The sequence below is a fragment of the Hipposideros armiger genome, unplaced genomic scaffold (assembly GCF_001890085.2).
Source record: "Hipposideros armiger isolate ML-2016 unplaced genomic scaffold, ASM189008v1 scaffold_231, whole genome shotgun sequence".
In the NCBI taxonomy this organism is placed as follows: Eukaryota; Metazoa; Chordata; class Mammalia; order Chiroptera; family Hipposideridae; genus Hipposideros; species Hipposideros armiger.
In genome coordinates this window covers 1,754,438-1,769,551 of record NW_017731581.1, presented here as the reverse complement: position 1 = coordinate 1,769,551, position 15,114 = coordinate 1,754,438, and the positions used below count along the sequence as shown (strand labels likewise).

At 43.4% G+C, this 15,114-nt stretch overlaps 1 protein-coding gene across 1 annotated transcript in view; it reads left to right on the top strand.

Annotated features, from left to right (window-relative positions):
* The window catches only part of EXOC4 (exocyst complex component 4), a 706,914-nt gene that overhangs the window by 537,290 nt on the left and 154,510 nt on the right, over nt 1-15,114 (top strand). The window contains exon 12 of the mRNA XM_019654783.1: nt 975-1,111. Within this exon, the coding sequence (XP_019510328.1) occupies nt 975-1,111 (137 nt within the window). The remainder of the gene's footprint in view (nt 1-974; nt 1,112-15,114) is intronic.

The following is a 15,114-nucleotide window of genomic DNA, read 5'->3' as shown; positions in this document are numbered from 1 at the left end:
CGTTGACTAAATATGCCTCTTTTCAGGTGCAGCGCCAATTTGCTGCACAGTACGTACCCTTGCACTCTAGCTGTAAGACGGGCTCATTTTTTTCCCGTGGAGATTGCTCTAATTCATTACTAAAGGACATCTGAGTCTGTTTGGACACTGCCCCTACAGTGGCAACTACAATAGGAAATACTGTGATTTCATGAGAAAGTAATTGGGCCGCAGACAGAGCTAAGGTCTAGCCCAGAGACAGAATGGTGGAGTTAAGAGAGCAAAGCCTGGAGCCCTCTTTGGTGACTTCCATTTTCTAAGCCTGTTTCATCTTTAAACTGGGGGTGGTTCCAGGATTCACCTTGGGCTAGGAGGGTTGAGAGGATTAAATGAGGTAATGCAGGTAGCACGCCTAGCACTATACTTTGCACATATAAGAGCCCAGTAAATGTTCTTGATTATCCTCTGAGTCTCGAGGGAAATAACATATGCTGTGTATGTGAAAACATTCTACAAGCTGTAAGGCACAATGCAAATGCTAGTTGTTATTCTTAATAGATTGACGGTTTTGAAACTTGTAAAACAACTCTTGGGAGGCTTTCTTTTTTGTGCTGCCTGTCATAGGTCCCTTGCCTCAAAATAGAGCCCTGAAGGTGATACAGCGGGCCCCAATTGAATGTGTATTCTCCTTCTGAAAAGCCACAGCGATGTCTTGTGGATGCTCAGAATTCCATGAAATCAATTTGAAAATCCCTGTCCTCTGTCCTTCCCCAGTAAACACTTTCTCAGGTCTTTTGGGAGGCCAGCCCTGTGGAAGATACTTACTCTGTTGTCATTTTTAATCAGTATTTTTAAATGTCGCATCCTCCCAGGAGAGCTCAAGTGTCTTAAACGATCGCCTCCTTGTAGTTGTCCATCCTTGTCGTACACATTACATCAGTGAAAAATACTCATGAGTTTCCGTGTCCTCTCTCTCTCTCTGCGTCCCTTCCCAGAGCACAATCATAGTGGAGAAGACAGTGCAAGACCTCCTGAACCTGATGCATGACTTGAGTGCGTACTCGGATCAGTTCCTCAACATGGTGTGTGTGAAGCTCCAGGAGTATAAGGACACCTGCACCGCGGCCTACAGGTAGAGCTTCTGTCGGGAGCTAAGCAAAGCGTCTTTAGAACCTGACGATTGTCCTGCTTGGTGATATTGCCTTCATCACCCAACTCTATAGAAAAGGAGCATCCTTGAGTTTGTCAAAGGGCCTGATGAGAATATGTGCCACAGAAATCGTCTCCTAGATGCTTCTGTAGTCATAACCACTGAGAGAGGGAAAGAAAGAGGCAAAGGGACAGAGCCGCTTTGGATGGCCATCGGGGGGGGGGGTTAGATGAAGTGTCAGCCTTGATTTTCATGAAAGCCTAGAATCATAAGCTCTGACTTCCTTGAGGAAATTGTAGATCTTGAATAGCCCATCATGTGATTCTAAAAGATCCTTAAAGGAAAGCAATTTCAAACTCTTAGTAACTGTTAATAATCTGTAATACGATTTATTCTTGCTTCTTACAAATGTATTCCTCCTGTTGTTTGAGCTATAGCCTTCCTACTGTTATGAAAAGACACACTGTTTTCAGCATCAGTGGAAATGGAAAACCATTGTTCTGAACTTGAAAACCTTTAGTTTTCCCTCTGATATCTTTTCTCTGGGTTCAAAAATCTCTTTGAGCTCGCGGAAAAGTTCACAGCACTTCTCATAAAAAGCTAATAATAGGAACAAATTATGGTCTGGTTGACAAGACCTGAAACAATTAAAGGAGAAAAGGAGTGTATAATAAAATACTAAATTTTATGTGGTATGTAATTAAGTATACATAGGTAAAGCACAGTACATAATCAGGTACTATTTGTACAGTACAGAATGTCAGAGCAGAGGAAACAACATGCAAGAGAGAAAGAGTGATTGGAGTCCAGGAAGATTTCCCAGACGGGGAGCTATGTGCCGCACCTCAGAAAGAGGAATGAGATTGAGGGAGGTACAAAGAATGATCGAGGGCATCACAGGGATGGAGGGAAAGTGCAGACATACTTGTCTGATAGTCAGAGGGGAAAATGAGGAAGTTTGAATGGAACAGACTTCCTAGCAGAAGGTAATAGTAGATAATATTTAATAGGAAAAGTAAGACCAAATAACGAAGGGTCTTAAAAAATAAGACTTGAAAATTTAGATGTTGTATAGTAGATGATAAGGCATCATTATAAGTGTGGCAGGAAGCAGTGGTTAGGAAAGATGAATCTGGCATTAACTTAGATGAAGGCTTAGCCTCCTTTATTTCAGCACTAAGTAATATTTATTCACAGTTACATCAACCAATTAAGAAAAGAAACCCAACCACCTCACTGACAGATGCTCTCCCAATAATAGTTGACTTTTTTTTGTTCAAAAATGATTCATAAAAAATTATATTTAGGCTTAAATCATACATAGCATCAATAATTATGTTATCAACATAATAGAAAATCTTAAAAATTGTTTAGACTTTAATTTGTACAGACAATTTTTGGCAGGAAACTATAATAGAGTATTCAATAAAATACTTTCAAGCATATATATATATGTATATATATATATATATACATATATATATATATATATATACATATATATATATATATATTCCTAATGGATAAAATTCAGTGAGGAACTAAGATAAAAATAATAATTCAAAGACAAAAATGAAAAATATCCAACTGTCAAAGAAGAGCTTATTTATATATATATATTTTAAATGTATAATGCTATTGAGATTCCATTGGGTACACTTAAAATAATGATTTTAAAGTGTCACTATTTATAATGTGCCCAAAAAATGTATCTTTTGCTACCATTTAAATTCACGTTGAAAAATATTAAATATCAATTTTTAAATGTGGGAAGGAGAATATCATTTTTCAAAATTCCTTTAAGGGATACACAAATAAAAATGTAAAAGCCACTACTCATGGGTAGCCGTCTAAGACTGGAATTTCTGTGCCACAGAAATTTCAAATAGCTTGAAATCAAAGGAGACATTTTTCTCATCATTTATCGTCCTACCTCTCCACGTGTCAAGTGATGGGAAGCTTGCTACCTCCACAAAGCAGACTGGTCATTGTTGAACAATTTCTTGCTTTGAAATGGTGTTCCCCTGTCCATTGGACACATTGATTTTTTTTTTTTGCAGTAATTCCAAATGAGTTTAATCTTCTACATGAAAGCCTTTCGAATATGTGACGATAGCTATCACGGTCCATCTAGTCTTTTTTCCCCCCTTAGACTGAACAGTCCTAGTTGCTGATATGTCTTGGGTCTATAAACCATCCCAATCTTCCTTCTCTGTTGCCCATTAGCCTGGCAGGGCCTGTCTTAGAAAGGCACATCCAGCTGAGCCTCATGTTCCAGGTGTGCCCTTTGTACTTCAGCAAAACCATTACCTCCCTGGTGCAGGACCCAGGGCTGGACACAGCACCTCCTGTTACATCCTATCATTGCATTTGTCAGCTACTGATTGAACATTTACTGGACCCAAAACACTATGAGTGTGTGGGGATAAAGAATCCAATCAGTCACAGGTTCTATGGTTTCATGAGCTTGCATTCTTGGTAGAGGATAGAAAAAGAAATAGGGGACAAAGAAATAGGACACATATTTACCCACAGCATTAGTTTATGACAGAAAATATGGTAAGGTGCTCCAGGAGGAAGGAATCGCCGAAGGAGGACAAGAAGGCCTTGATGAAGGATGTGAAGGAGGCCTTGTGAAGAGTGAGGAGGACTTAGACAGAGTTTAGGGTTCCAGAGCTGAAGGAAGGAACCAAAATGATGTCAGGAGGTGCGGAACAGTTGGAAAAGGAAAAGCAGAAGGTGAATGTTGAACCAAAATGGTGGAGGACCTTGAATGCCAGGCTCAAGGGCCTGGCCTGAATGAGGTAGTGGGGAGCCACTGACTGAGAGTAAACTGGGTACCAGGTGCAGACCTGTGCTCTAGCGAGATTTTCTGAGCTCTGTGTCAGATGGATTGGACAGGCAAGAGTGTGGACGTAGATGAGAGAGGCGATGAGGGCCTGAGTTAGAGGAGAGGCAGGGGAAGTGGCAGGTAGGGACAGAACAGGGGACATTAAGGAGGTGAATTTGTAGGACGTGGCCACTGGCTGGCTCTAACGGGTAAGGAACCATTGCAAGGAGAAATAATAGTTGAAATTAGCCCACTCTTGGTTGTGCTGTATTTGTAGAGATTTCTTTTTACCTCAAGTTCAAGATCTCCTATGTACCTGTTAAATTTAATGTCACTTTTAGGTCATCATTGTAGTCTATTGAGATATTTTTGAATTCTCGTTCTGTCATCAAAAATCTTACGTATCCCTCCAAATTCTGTGTCATTCTTTTTTTTTCTTTTTTTAAGATTTTATTGGGGAATTGGGGAAGGGGGAACAGACAAGTTGCTATTGTTTTGTTCTTCAGTCTAGTTGTGGAGGATGTTGCTTCACTGGCCCAATCTGGCACCATCATTGTGCTCTTTCCAGGTGAGGCAGATCAGTCGCCGGCCTCTGGACGGCCGCTCACGGTGGCTGCTGGCTGCTCACGCTGGCTACACATGGTAGCTTATGGCCACCCACTGCAGCAAGGGACTGCAGCCTACACCGTCGCCAGTGACTCATGGCAGCCCAGCTCTAGGTTGAGCTGTTGTTCACCATCTTAGCTGCAGAGGGCAGTGTCACTGGCCTTCATATGTGGGATCTGAACCAGGGCCCTCTGGCATCCCAAGCCAGTTCTTAACCAATGTGCCCCTCAGCCAGCCCTGTGTCATTCTTGATTTTATAAACAATCTTTTCATTTCCTTATGCCTGTCAGTTTTAAAAATGTTCAACAAGACAGCACTAAATTGAGAACCTGGGGGCATATCTCTCGAGACTTCCTTTGAGATTGAAATCCATGTATCACTCAGTACTTCAGTTCATGTGTTTTTCTAACTGATCCCAAGAGCAGGTTCTGAAGCCAAAACTGAATACCAGCTTTTCCCCCTTTTAGTTCTATGACCTTGAACAGTTACTCAGTCTCTCTGTGCCCTAATTGTCTCATCTGTAAAAAGGGATAATAATAGTTCTTTCTTTATAGAGTGGTTTTGAAAATGTCAGTCTTTCCGAACTGTTTTTAGCAAAATAGTAAGCTTGCCCCAAAATGGTTAGCTGCTATCTTGATGATGACAGTGATGATGACAAAGGTTACCTTTACCGCCATTCATGATAGCACCCTCCTATCTTATCATCTGCTCTAAAAGAAACTGTTAAATTTCTTGTGGGTGTCCACCCAGCTCTGATCCTTTTAACACAGCTAACGCCTCCCTCATGTTTCCCCAAGATGGACATGTACAAGCCAGCCATGGACAATACTAGATATTTGTTCAGAAACCCTCCTCTCCCTTTACTTGTAGGACCCACTGCTCCCAGCTCTGCCAAAACTTTTGTTAAGAGTTCATATCTTGGACAGCTTGCAAATCACTCTTGGGAACAAAGCCTCTTGACCTTGAGCCAAATGTACCATGTCTTCATTCAAGTCACTGAGTTCCCCCGCTTTAGGAAAGGAGTGAGGTCATATGACTTCCTCATTGTGAGGTATCCCTGGCTACCTGTGAGAACCACTTCCTGCTTGTTCACAACCCACTTACAATAATATGTTCTAGAATTTTATCTATAATTCCAGACTCACCCAGTTTCTGTAATTTACTTTCTCTTATGAGCATTTCCCCCCATCTGCCAGGATATCTCTAGGATTATCAAAAGTGATTCTGTGATTATAGGACAATTTAAGTTTGCAAACTCATCCTAGAAAAAGTGCCACTTACCTCATTGCTGAATATCACTGTGGTCACCTTCCAAGTATTCCACTTGGGAAGCTATGCACCAACGCCAGGGCCTAGTCTACCCTTGAAAGCAATTTTGGAACTCTTTCTGGAATGGACATCAGAGCTGTCATCATATTACCTTGATGTCCTGAATGTCATCCAAATGTCTTCCTTTCAATATTTCCTTTATCTTTGTCTAAAGAAAGAAGTCATTGGGGGCCAGATCAGGTGAGTAGAGAGGGTGTTCCAATACAGTTATTTGTTTACTGCCTACAAACTCCCTCACAGACAGTGCCATGTGAACTGGTGCATTGTCGTGATGCAAGAGCCATGAATTGTTGGCGAAAAGTTCAGGTCATTTTTGTCTAACTTTTTCACGCAGCCTTTTCAGCTCTTCCAAATAGTAAACTTGGTTAACCGTTTGTCCAGTTGGTACAAATTCCTAATGAATAATTCCTCTGATATAGCTCAGTAACCGTTGGCACAGTTGACTACTTGATACTTAAAACACATTATTGACTTGGTTTCTAGGATTTCATTCATTCAACAAATGTTTATTGAGTACTTATACAAGAGTTTATAGATATAGCAATGAACCAAACAGATAAATTACTGCTTTTGTAGAGTTTACATTGTATTGGAGATGGAAGAGAGGATATAGACAGTAAATATAATACATAAACATGACTGTAAGGAATTTTAGAAAGTAAGTACTTTCTTTAATGATGGGGATAAAAATAGAGTAGGATGAATAGACTCTGGCATATGGGAGATGGAGGTTGCACTTTTAAACAGGGTGCCCCCGTAGGAGTTTTGAGAGTTACAGGTCTGGAAAGAGTGCCTAGGCAGAGGGCAGAGGCCATTGGGACTCTGCATGACACTTTTTAGGAACAGCAGCCGACAGGGTTGGGGTCAAGTGAGCAAGGGGGTGTTAGACGGACGTCCAGAAAAGGCCAGCGGGCAAAGCCATGTAGGGCCTGTTTGGCCCCTGTTCGGCCCCTGTGGGGTGTTCACTCCACTCTGAGTGAAATGGGGAGCCATTTCCAGACTTGTGCCTAGGAGCAGCATGACCTCACTTCTGTTTTAAAATATAAGTATTGAGAATACTGTCAGAGGACAAGGGTGGCATATTAAGGTAACCCAGGTAAGGAGTGAAGACAGCTCGTATTAGTTGGCAGCAGCAGAGATGGTGAGAACTGGGTGAATTCTGAAAGGGCCAGCTAGTAGAATTCTCTGCCACATTAGATATAGAATGTGAGAAAGGTGTCAGACGTGACTCTTAGGATGTTTTATGTGACTGGTGGAAAGATGGAATTGCCAGCCATTGAGACGGAGGACACTGCAGGTTTGGGGGCACGTAGGTCATGATTTAAATTTGGAGTGTCCATTAGACATCCGAGTGGAGATAGGGAGTGGACAGTCAGACATATGCATCCAAAGGCGAGCAGCCTGGAGATACATACTGGGCAGCCGTCAACATGGAAATGATTCATACAAATGGTATTTAAAACCATGGACTCAACGAAACCTCCACGGGAGTGAGTATAACTATGACAGAGAAGAGAACTGCGGACTGAGAAGTTCACAAGATGAGGAGAAACCAGCACAGGGCACCGAGAAGCAACAACCAGTTGAAAGGAGGATATTTAAGAGAACGTGATGTCCTGGAACCCAAGTAACGGGGTGAAGGGTGGAGGCGAGTGATCAGCTGGTCCAAATGCTGCTAGTCGGTCGGCATTGGAACTGAGCATTGAGGGGGTGATAACACTTAACAAGGTGAAGGTCATGGGTGGCTGTCCCAAGAGTTGTCTCTATGGACTAGTAGGAGTGAACCCCAGGTTGGTGTGGCCTTAAGAAGAAAGTCGGAGTAGAAAACTTGCAAATGTAGGTGAGACTTTTACAGTGAGTTTCACTGCAAAGGGGAATGGACAAATGGGGCATTAGCTGGAAAACTGAGGTCACGTGAAAGGGTTTTATGTTGTTTTACTTTAAATAGGAGAAGTAAGCGTGTGTGTGTGTATGTGTGTGTGTGTGTGTGTGTGTGTGTGTGTGTGTGTGTTTCAAGAAAATTGTCTAGGAGAAAAGGAAAAGGATTGATGTAGGAGAGAAAGTGAATTGCCGAAATAATGTTTTGGCCAATCAGTGGAGTGACTGGCTACCAGCAGGAACAAAGGATAGTTTTGTTCACCATGGTCCGTCCTTATAGGAATTGAGTTTTTTCTATGTCTTGCATAGTTCACCATTTTGTCCAGAGTGCAACTATATCTCTGCTATACTATATCTCCTGGGAACAGCCATTGCTTTTGGATCTTGGTATATCGTGGTCATCACAAGTATCTTGATTCCTTCCTGCAAGAGACTAGCTTACCTGGTATCCCTCTGGGCCAAATTCTCTGAAATGGTGCCTACTACCAGAACATTCCATATACAGGGTGAGAGCTATAGTGACTCCACCACAGTTGGTGAATTACAGGCCTAGGCTGAATGATATCAGGGCTGGGAAAGGTCATTCTGTGAAGCTTTGAAGGAAAATAAATAGAAAATCATTTATATGGTTCCCCTCCCCTCCCCTGCCTACACCTCCCTCCCTCCCTCCCTCTCTCTCTCTCTCTCTCTCTCTCACACACACACACACACACACACACACACACCCCATGGTGCCCCAGTGCCTGTTACTTCATCAGGTTTTTCAGGCGAAGGGAGAAAGTGTCTTCTCATCGTGTGAGCCTGAGGATGCACAATGTCCCCACTTCCTCTCTTCCTCCTTGTTGCCCTCCCCCGATTGGCACCTGCTGCGGAGTAATTAGGGCAGTCCTCATTTGGACAGCCAAACCCTGATTACAGTGAGAGGAAAAACAGGAAATGTGCTAGTTTTGCTGCCAGCAAATGACTGACTTAAATAGAAAGCCATATACAATTCAAATGATCCAAAATGATATAACACAGGGGAGGGAGGGAGCTGGGAAACATGGCAACCGGATGCTTTCGCAGCGGAGAGCACATCCATAAGCTCACAATGCCCTCTGCTGAGAGCTGGCGTGGCTTCTAAGTGTGCCAGGAGAGCCTAAGTGTCCCTCAGAGTTTGGAGATCTGAGGAAAGGTCAGAAACATCTCACCTTCCCGTGAGCACCTCACTCCGGAGAGAAGGGCTGTATTGTGTAATGACGGCATGTTACAGGTTTCCTAAAAGAGAAATGAGGCCTCGAAGTCCTTTCCTTAATTAGTCACACCCCTTGGGACTTGAAGGTGAACTTGGCTGTGGATTCTCTACTGTGCCACATTAGCAAGGAGGCAGTCGGTCCCTTAGTCCGCTGCTTCCGAACCGCGTGTTCCTCTGCCTTTGCTGCCCTCTTTGGCCTGAAGCACAGCCAGCAGCTTGTGTCCCTACATAGTCATTTCAGAATTGGAAGTCACAGCTCTTCAAAGCTTCTGTCTGCTGCAACTTAGCCTCAGTTCATGACGCGATAGTTTTTGCTGGCTTTTCTGCATTGTTTTGGGCCTGGTAGAGAATACAAAGAAAACATCGTCTAATTTTAGAGGCTCAATTGCTATAAGACGCAAGCATGTTTTATTAAGAGATGGTCCATTTGCAGGGCCCACCTTTCGCTGCTGCTCCGTAGAGGCCCAACAACTCATGCCCCAGCGGGAAGAAAGAGTGACATAGAGATAAACGGGCACTTGCTGATGGCAGGACCCGGGTCTGGCCCAGGGCTGGACAGCTTGCTGGCATTCAGTGTTTTTGTGCGTGAACGAGGAAGTTCCTGAACAGGATGAGCAAGCCGTGGGACAGCATGTCCACCACGATGGCTGGAGAGAAAGCAGAGAAATCAAAATGACGGACATGGGCAGTGTGGTTGGGTGGGAATGTGCACAAAAAGGGGCTTTCGAAAACTTTCCATATGAAGGAGTGTGAGCATAGGTGTTGATGAGAAGGACAGCCTCCTCCATGATCAAAGTGCTGTTGGGGTAAGATAGCGGCCCCACTGTGCTGATAGCAGGGACTAGGACCCCCTTCCCACCCCGCCCGGGCTGTGATAGCTCACAAAGCCCGTCAGGTTCCCTGTGTAGCCAAAGGCCGGGGTCCTACACGAAGGAGCACCTAGCTGAGCATGCTGTGATGCCTCTGCCAGCAAACTAACTTTGAACCTCAAAAGTGCCGAGGGCGCATGCCCTGGAAACCTCTGCAAGCTCCGTGCAAGCGTGTCTTCTGGCTTGCCTCTTTTCCCATGAACCATGTCCAGAGTTATCAGATGTTTCTCTGCTCTTAGCCTATTTATTCTGCTCCGTCTTATCTTAAGGGATCCTTTGTGTTGAATTTGTGTTTATTTTGTTTTGTTTTAATAGCAGTATAGTACGTATGTATGTACATATTTATTTATTTGTATTTATTTCTTGCATTTCCCATTGTCATGATCACTGTGTTGCTGCACGTGGCACTGCCGTTTGACCTGCCACAGGTCCAGCCATTCACTGTCGAAAATCGCCTATAGCAGCTTTATCTGGACCAGCCTTGTCCAGGGTCCATTGGTCTAGCTTGGCTCCGAGTTTTCAAAGTGCCTGAGTCAGTCTGGGACAGGAAACACGGTGCCCTGACTGTCACCAAAGAGTTGAATCCAATTAGCCCCACCTGCCCCTGACTGTTTACCTAATGAAAGACTCAGCCCTCCAGCTGTGTCCCAGGACCAGGCGCACTTGGCACTTCCCAACTGTTCCGGAGAGGAAGCCGTGCACATCAGGGCTGCTGGGCACCAGCAGATGTTTTCCGAATGAAATGTACTCAGCTGTGACTAGAGGGTGGACCCTCCTCACGGCAGCCGCGTCACCTGTTCCAAGAGGCTTACCTATTTTCCTCTTCCTCCTGGGAACGCGTACAAATAGGTACACAGATGGCTTCATATGGGGCCCATTGAGCTGTGAATTAATTAGTAGAGTCTGGTTCTGGTAGTGGTAATTAACCTTACTCTTCTTGTGGAATAATTGCTGGAGATTGAGCTCTCCTTTTTAGAGGCCATTGGGACATGTCCTGGAATTTTGTAGCCCACGCAATACAGTTTATCACAAAATTATAAACTCATAAATGCAGTTTGGTCAGGATGGAAACTTGGACACTTGAATGAAAATCTCCCTTTGTACTAATTGTATATTCCTAAGCAATGCCAATATTTCCAATTAGAATACTTGGAATTGCATTTGGAATTGATGTTCATTCCAATATGAATTAATAATTTATTGTGGAGGGCAGTATATAGGTAGCATGTTAGTTAATTTGGATTATATTTTTTAATAAGACAGGATCTATGAATAGTAGTGAAGGCAGTAATATTATACTGAATTACTGAATTAAACCAGTCTTCCAAAAAATATGTTAAATAATGTGAGTACCTTTAATGTAGTATCCCACTAAGCTAATTTTTTCTCATTCCAACTAGTGCTAAAATGAAAAATTCTAGGTCCCCAAAATGTGCAATACTGTCTCACACCTACAGACCCAAGCTGTTTACTGAAGCCCAGGGCAGATGTGGGCCAGTAGGGATGGACCCAAATATTTAGATGCTGGAAGACTGAGTTGTGTTTTGGGATTCTAACTCTGTGGAGCAGAATTTGACCTGTAATGTGGGTATAAGATGAACTGAACCATCCAGCCAAAGTACTTTCTAGATATAAACACCGAAATTTAAATTTTATATAATTTCCACATATCACAAAATATTATTCTTTTGATTAGCAAAAAAAATTTGAAAATGTCAACACTATTCATAGCTTACAGGACATACAGAATCAGCTGATGTGACAGATTAGACCAATAGGCCGTAGTTTGCCCAACCCGTTGAATGGGACGAAGTTCTCATTGTAAAGGTGTAGGTGATGCATATAAAGGGAGAGTTTTTGGTCAGTTGCTTTCCAGAGGGCAGGGGTACTGTAGGCTGACACAGTCAACAAATTCTTCACAGAGAAACTAAGACTTACGGAGACTGTCCAATGATAGGACACCTAGAACAAGTAGAGCTGAAGGGGAAGGCTTGTCAATGATCACTCCTCGCCTCATTTGTTTTGTGAGTCAGGACTTTTTTGTGTTTGTTTTTATTTCAGAGGGGGACACACCTGTATTCATTATTCTAGTCTGTATTGACATCAGAGAGGTATGGTGAGAGCCTGGTGGGTGAGCCGTAACTTGGTCACAATGCCAAATGGCTTGATAGCTCACCTACGTCATTCAGTGCAGAGAAGTAAAGGAAAAGCACTAAATCAGTTTTAGTTTAACGAGCTATCCAGATTCCTGAAACTGTAGAGGGCTTATCTTTTTTTTTTTTTAAGATTTTTATTGGGGAACTGGGGGGATGGGAACAGTGCTGGGGAATTGGGGGAAAGGGAACAGACAAGTTGCTGTCGTTTTGTTCTTCAATCTAGTTGTGGAGGACGTTGCTTCACTGGCCCAAGTTGGCACCATCATTGCGCTCTTCCCGGGTGAGGCAGATCAGTCGCCGGCTTCTGGACGGCCGCTCATAGCAGCTGCTGGCCGCTCACGCTGGCTGCTGGCTACATACGGTAGCCCTTGGCAACCCACTGCCACAGGGGCTTCAGCCTACGCCGTCGCCAGCAACTCAAGGCAGCCCAGCTCCAGGTTGAGCTGTTGTTCAGCATCTTAGCTGTAGAGGGCAGTGACACTGGCCCTCACATGTGGGATCCGAACCGGGGCCCTCTGGCATCCCAAGCCAGCTCTTAACCATCGTGCCACTCGGCAAGCCCCAGAGGGCTTATCTTTATCTTTAGTTCTTACATACTTCCCCAACACCAGGAATGGTGCTAAGCACTACAGGCATGAAAGCTGGTGAGAAAATAGTCTCTCTGTCCTCGGAGAACTCATCGTTCTGGTTGGGATCCCAACTCAAAAAGAAGTGAAGTGGGACCACTGAGAGTAGAGGTTATGTAGAAGGAAGTGGTTCTCCCCCTTGAGTTCACATTCTAATTGCCTGGGAAACTAATTTTAACATTCCCATGCCTGGGTCCCATCCCCCGAGATACTGATTTACTTGGTCATGGGTGTGGCCTGGGCATTTTGTTATTTTTAAAAAGCTCCCAGGTTATCCCAATGGGCAATCAAGGTTGAAAAACCTCTGATATGAGGGTGATGAGACACAAAAGGGAGGATTCAGCTGCCCTAAGGGGAAAGACAAGTTAATGCTTGATCAGCAGAGGCAAACAAAGAAGATGACAACAAACAAAAAGGCTCCCTAGGCAGAGACACTACACAGAAGCAAGACACGGTATATCTCATTCAGAAAACATTTGGGTACTCACATTATGCATAGGGTGTTCCCCCGACCCGGGCAGGGCTTTGGCTGGAACAAAGACAAAGAAGGAAAGCAGTAGCCAGAGAGGAAGCTGAAAAGGTAGGTGTTCATGCCTTGCTGGGTTTGACTTGGTCTTAGAATTAGGGATCGGTGAAGAGTTCCACGGAGGAGAATAGGTGACTGGATTTGTACAGTTTTAGAAAAGTGTCTCTGCCGACTAGAGAGGTGAGGTGGACTAATGTACTTGAAGCTTCCAGGCAAGACACTGAAGTTACAGGGTTACTGCCAAGTTCACTTTAGAAATGATGAGGGTCTAAATATAGGTTCATGGCAGTGAACCTGAACAGGAAATGGCAGATTTATAAGATGTGCAGGAGGTGGGATGGCAGGATGTGGTGACTGTGGGCTGTTAGGATGACTCTGAGCTCCTGACTCGAATAACAGGATGGATGGTTGGACTGTTGACCAAAATAAGGAATACTAGATGTTTCTTGGGAGAGCGAGAGGTGGATAATGATAAAAATATATAACTTAAAAAAATATTTTAAATATGTAGCCAAATTCAAAAGGAAAAAAAAAATTCTCCAGCTGTCTCAAATGAAAAAGAAACTAAAAGCCAGAGCCACAAGCCAATGTTGAAGTTGAGTGTCCCACAAATGTATCAGGAGCACATATGGAGGTCGTCCTAGTCTGTTTGAGCTGCTATAACAAAAGACCACAGACTGGGTGGCTGATAAGCAACAGAAATTTATTTCTCACAGCTCTGGAGGCTAGAATGCCAAGGTCATGGTGCCGAAAGGGTTGGGTGAAGACCCTCTTCCGGGTCCCAGACTTCTAATTGTGTCTTCACATGACGGAAGGGGCTAGCGAGCTCTGTGGTGCTTCTTTTATAAGAGCCCTGCCCCCAGTCATGAGTGACCTAACCACCCCAAAGGGCCCACCTCCTAACATTCTCTTATTGGTGTTAGGATTCCAACATGTGAATTTTTTTAGGGAGGTGTGATGAGGGGGACAAAAATATTCAAGACCATAGCAAAGGTCAAGACCTAAATAGGATCTGACATTTTAGCACCTGAGAGGAGCTGTCTCTGTGCAGAAGTTACGTAGGAGCTATTCCATTCATGAATGGAACCAGGAAAACTCTGGGCTTGGGAATTGAGCTACTCCACTCAGAGTCGGAAAAGTGGCCCCTAAAAGAAATCAGAATCCCACTCCTGTGACATGTGTAAGTAAGTACCTCAAATTGCACTACTCGTGTAGGGAGAGACACTTTTAAGAAAAAACAAATAAACAAACATAAAAACTTAAAAACTTATTTGGAACTAGTGAAACCTATAGTTTGACAAATGCAAACTACCTAAGAGTGACATCTCCAAAACTCAGGGCAAATGTGGGATTCTTGCAGGAAACATGAGGTAGAGCTTTCAGAACAAAATAGCAGATCATATGAGAAAAGAAGAAAAATGCAACAAATTGGACATTTGGCATCCAAAGAACTGCAAAATACAAAGTCATATAGAGCCACTTTAAAATTGCTGCTTTTAAATATTCAAAGAGATGAAGGAATAGAATGTATCATCCAAAAACAGGACTTTTTGGAGTGGATTTGTAAAAGAAGGGAATAGAAAATCTGGAAGTGAAAAATAGATTGAAAAATTTTCAAAAAGCAATAGATGGGTTAAATCATGGAATAGCTCCTGGGCAGAGATTTCATGAATTAAAAAAGTGACGTCCGAGAGGGAAGGCCACTTATTTGATGACTGTCTGTGAAGGAGAGAGCGGAGCTTTACTGGCGAGAAACGCTGGATCAAGGAAGAGATCCATCCATTGATTTTTTTTTTTGTAAAATTAACGTAGGGGTTTGGGGAATATATTGAGAGAGACAGTATTCACCCCTGTCCACAGGGAATACATTTCAAGACTCCCAGTGGATGCCTGAAACCACAGATAGTACCAAAACCTATATATGCTATGCT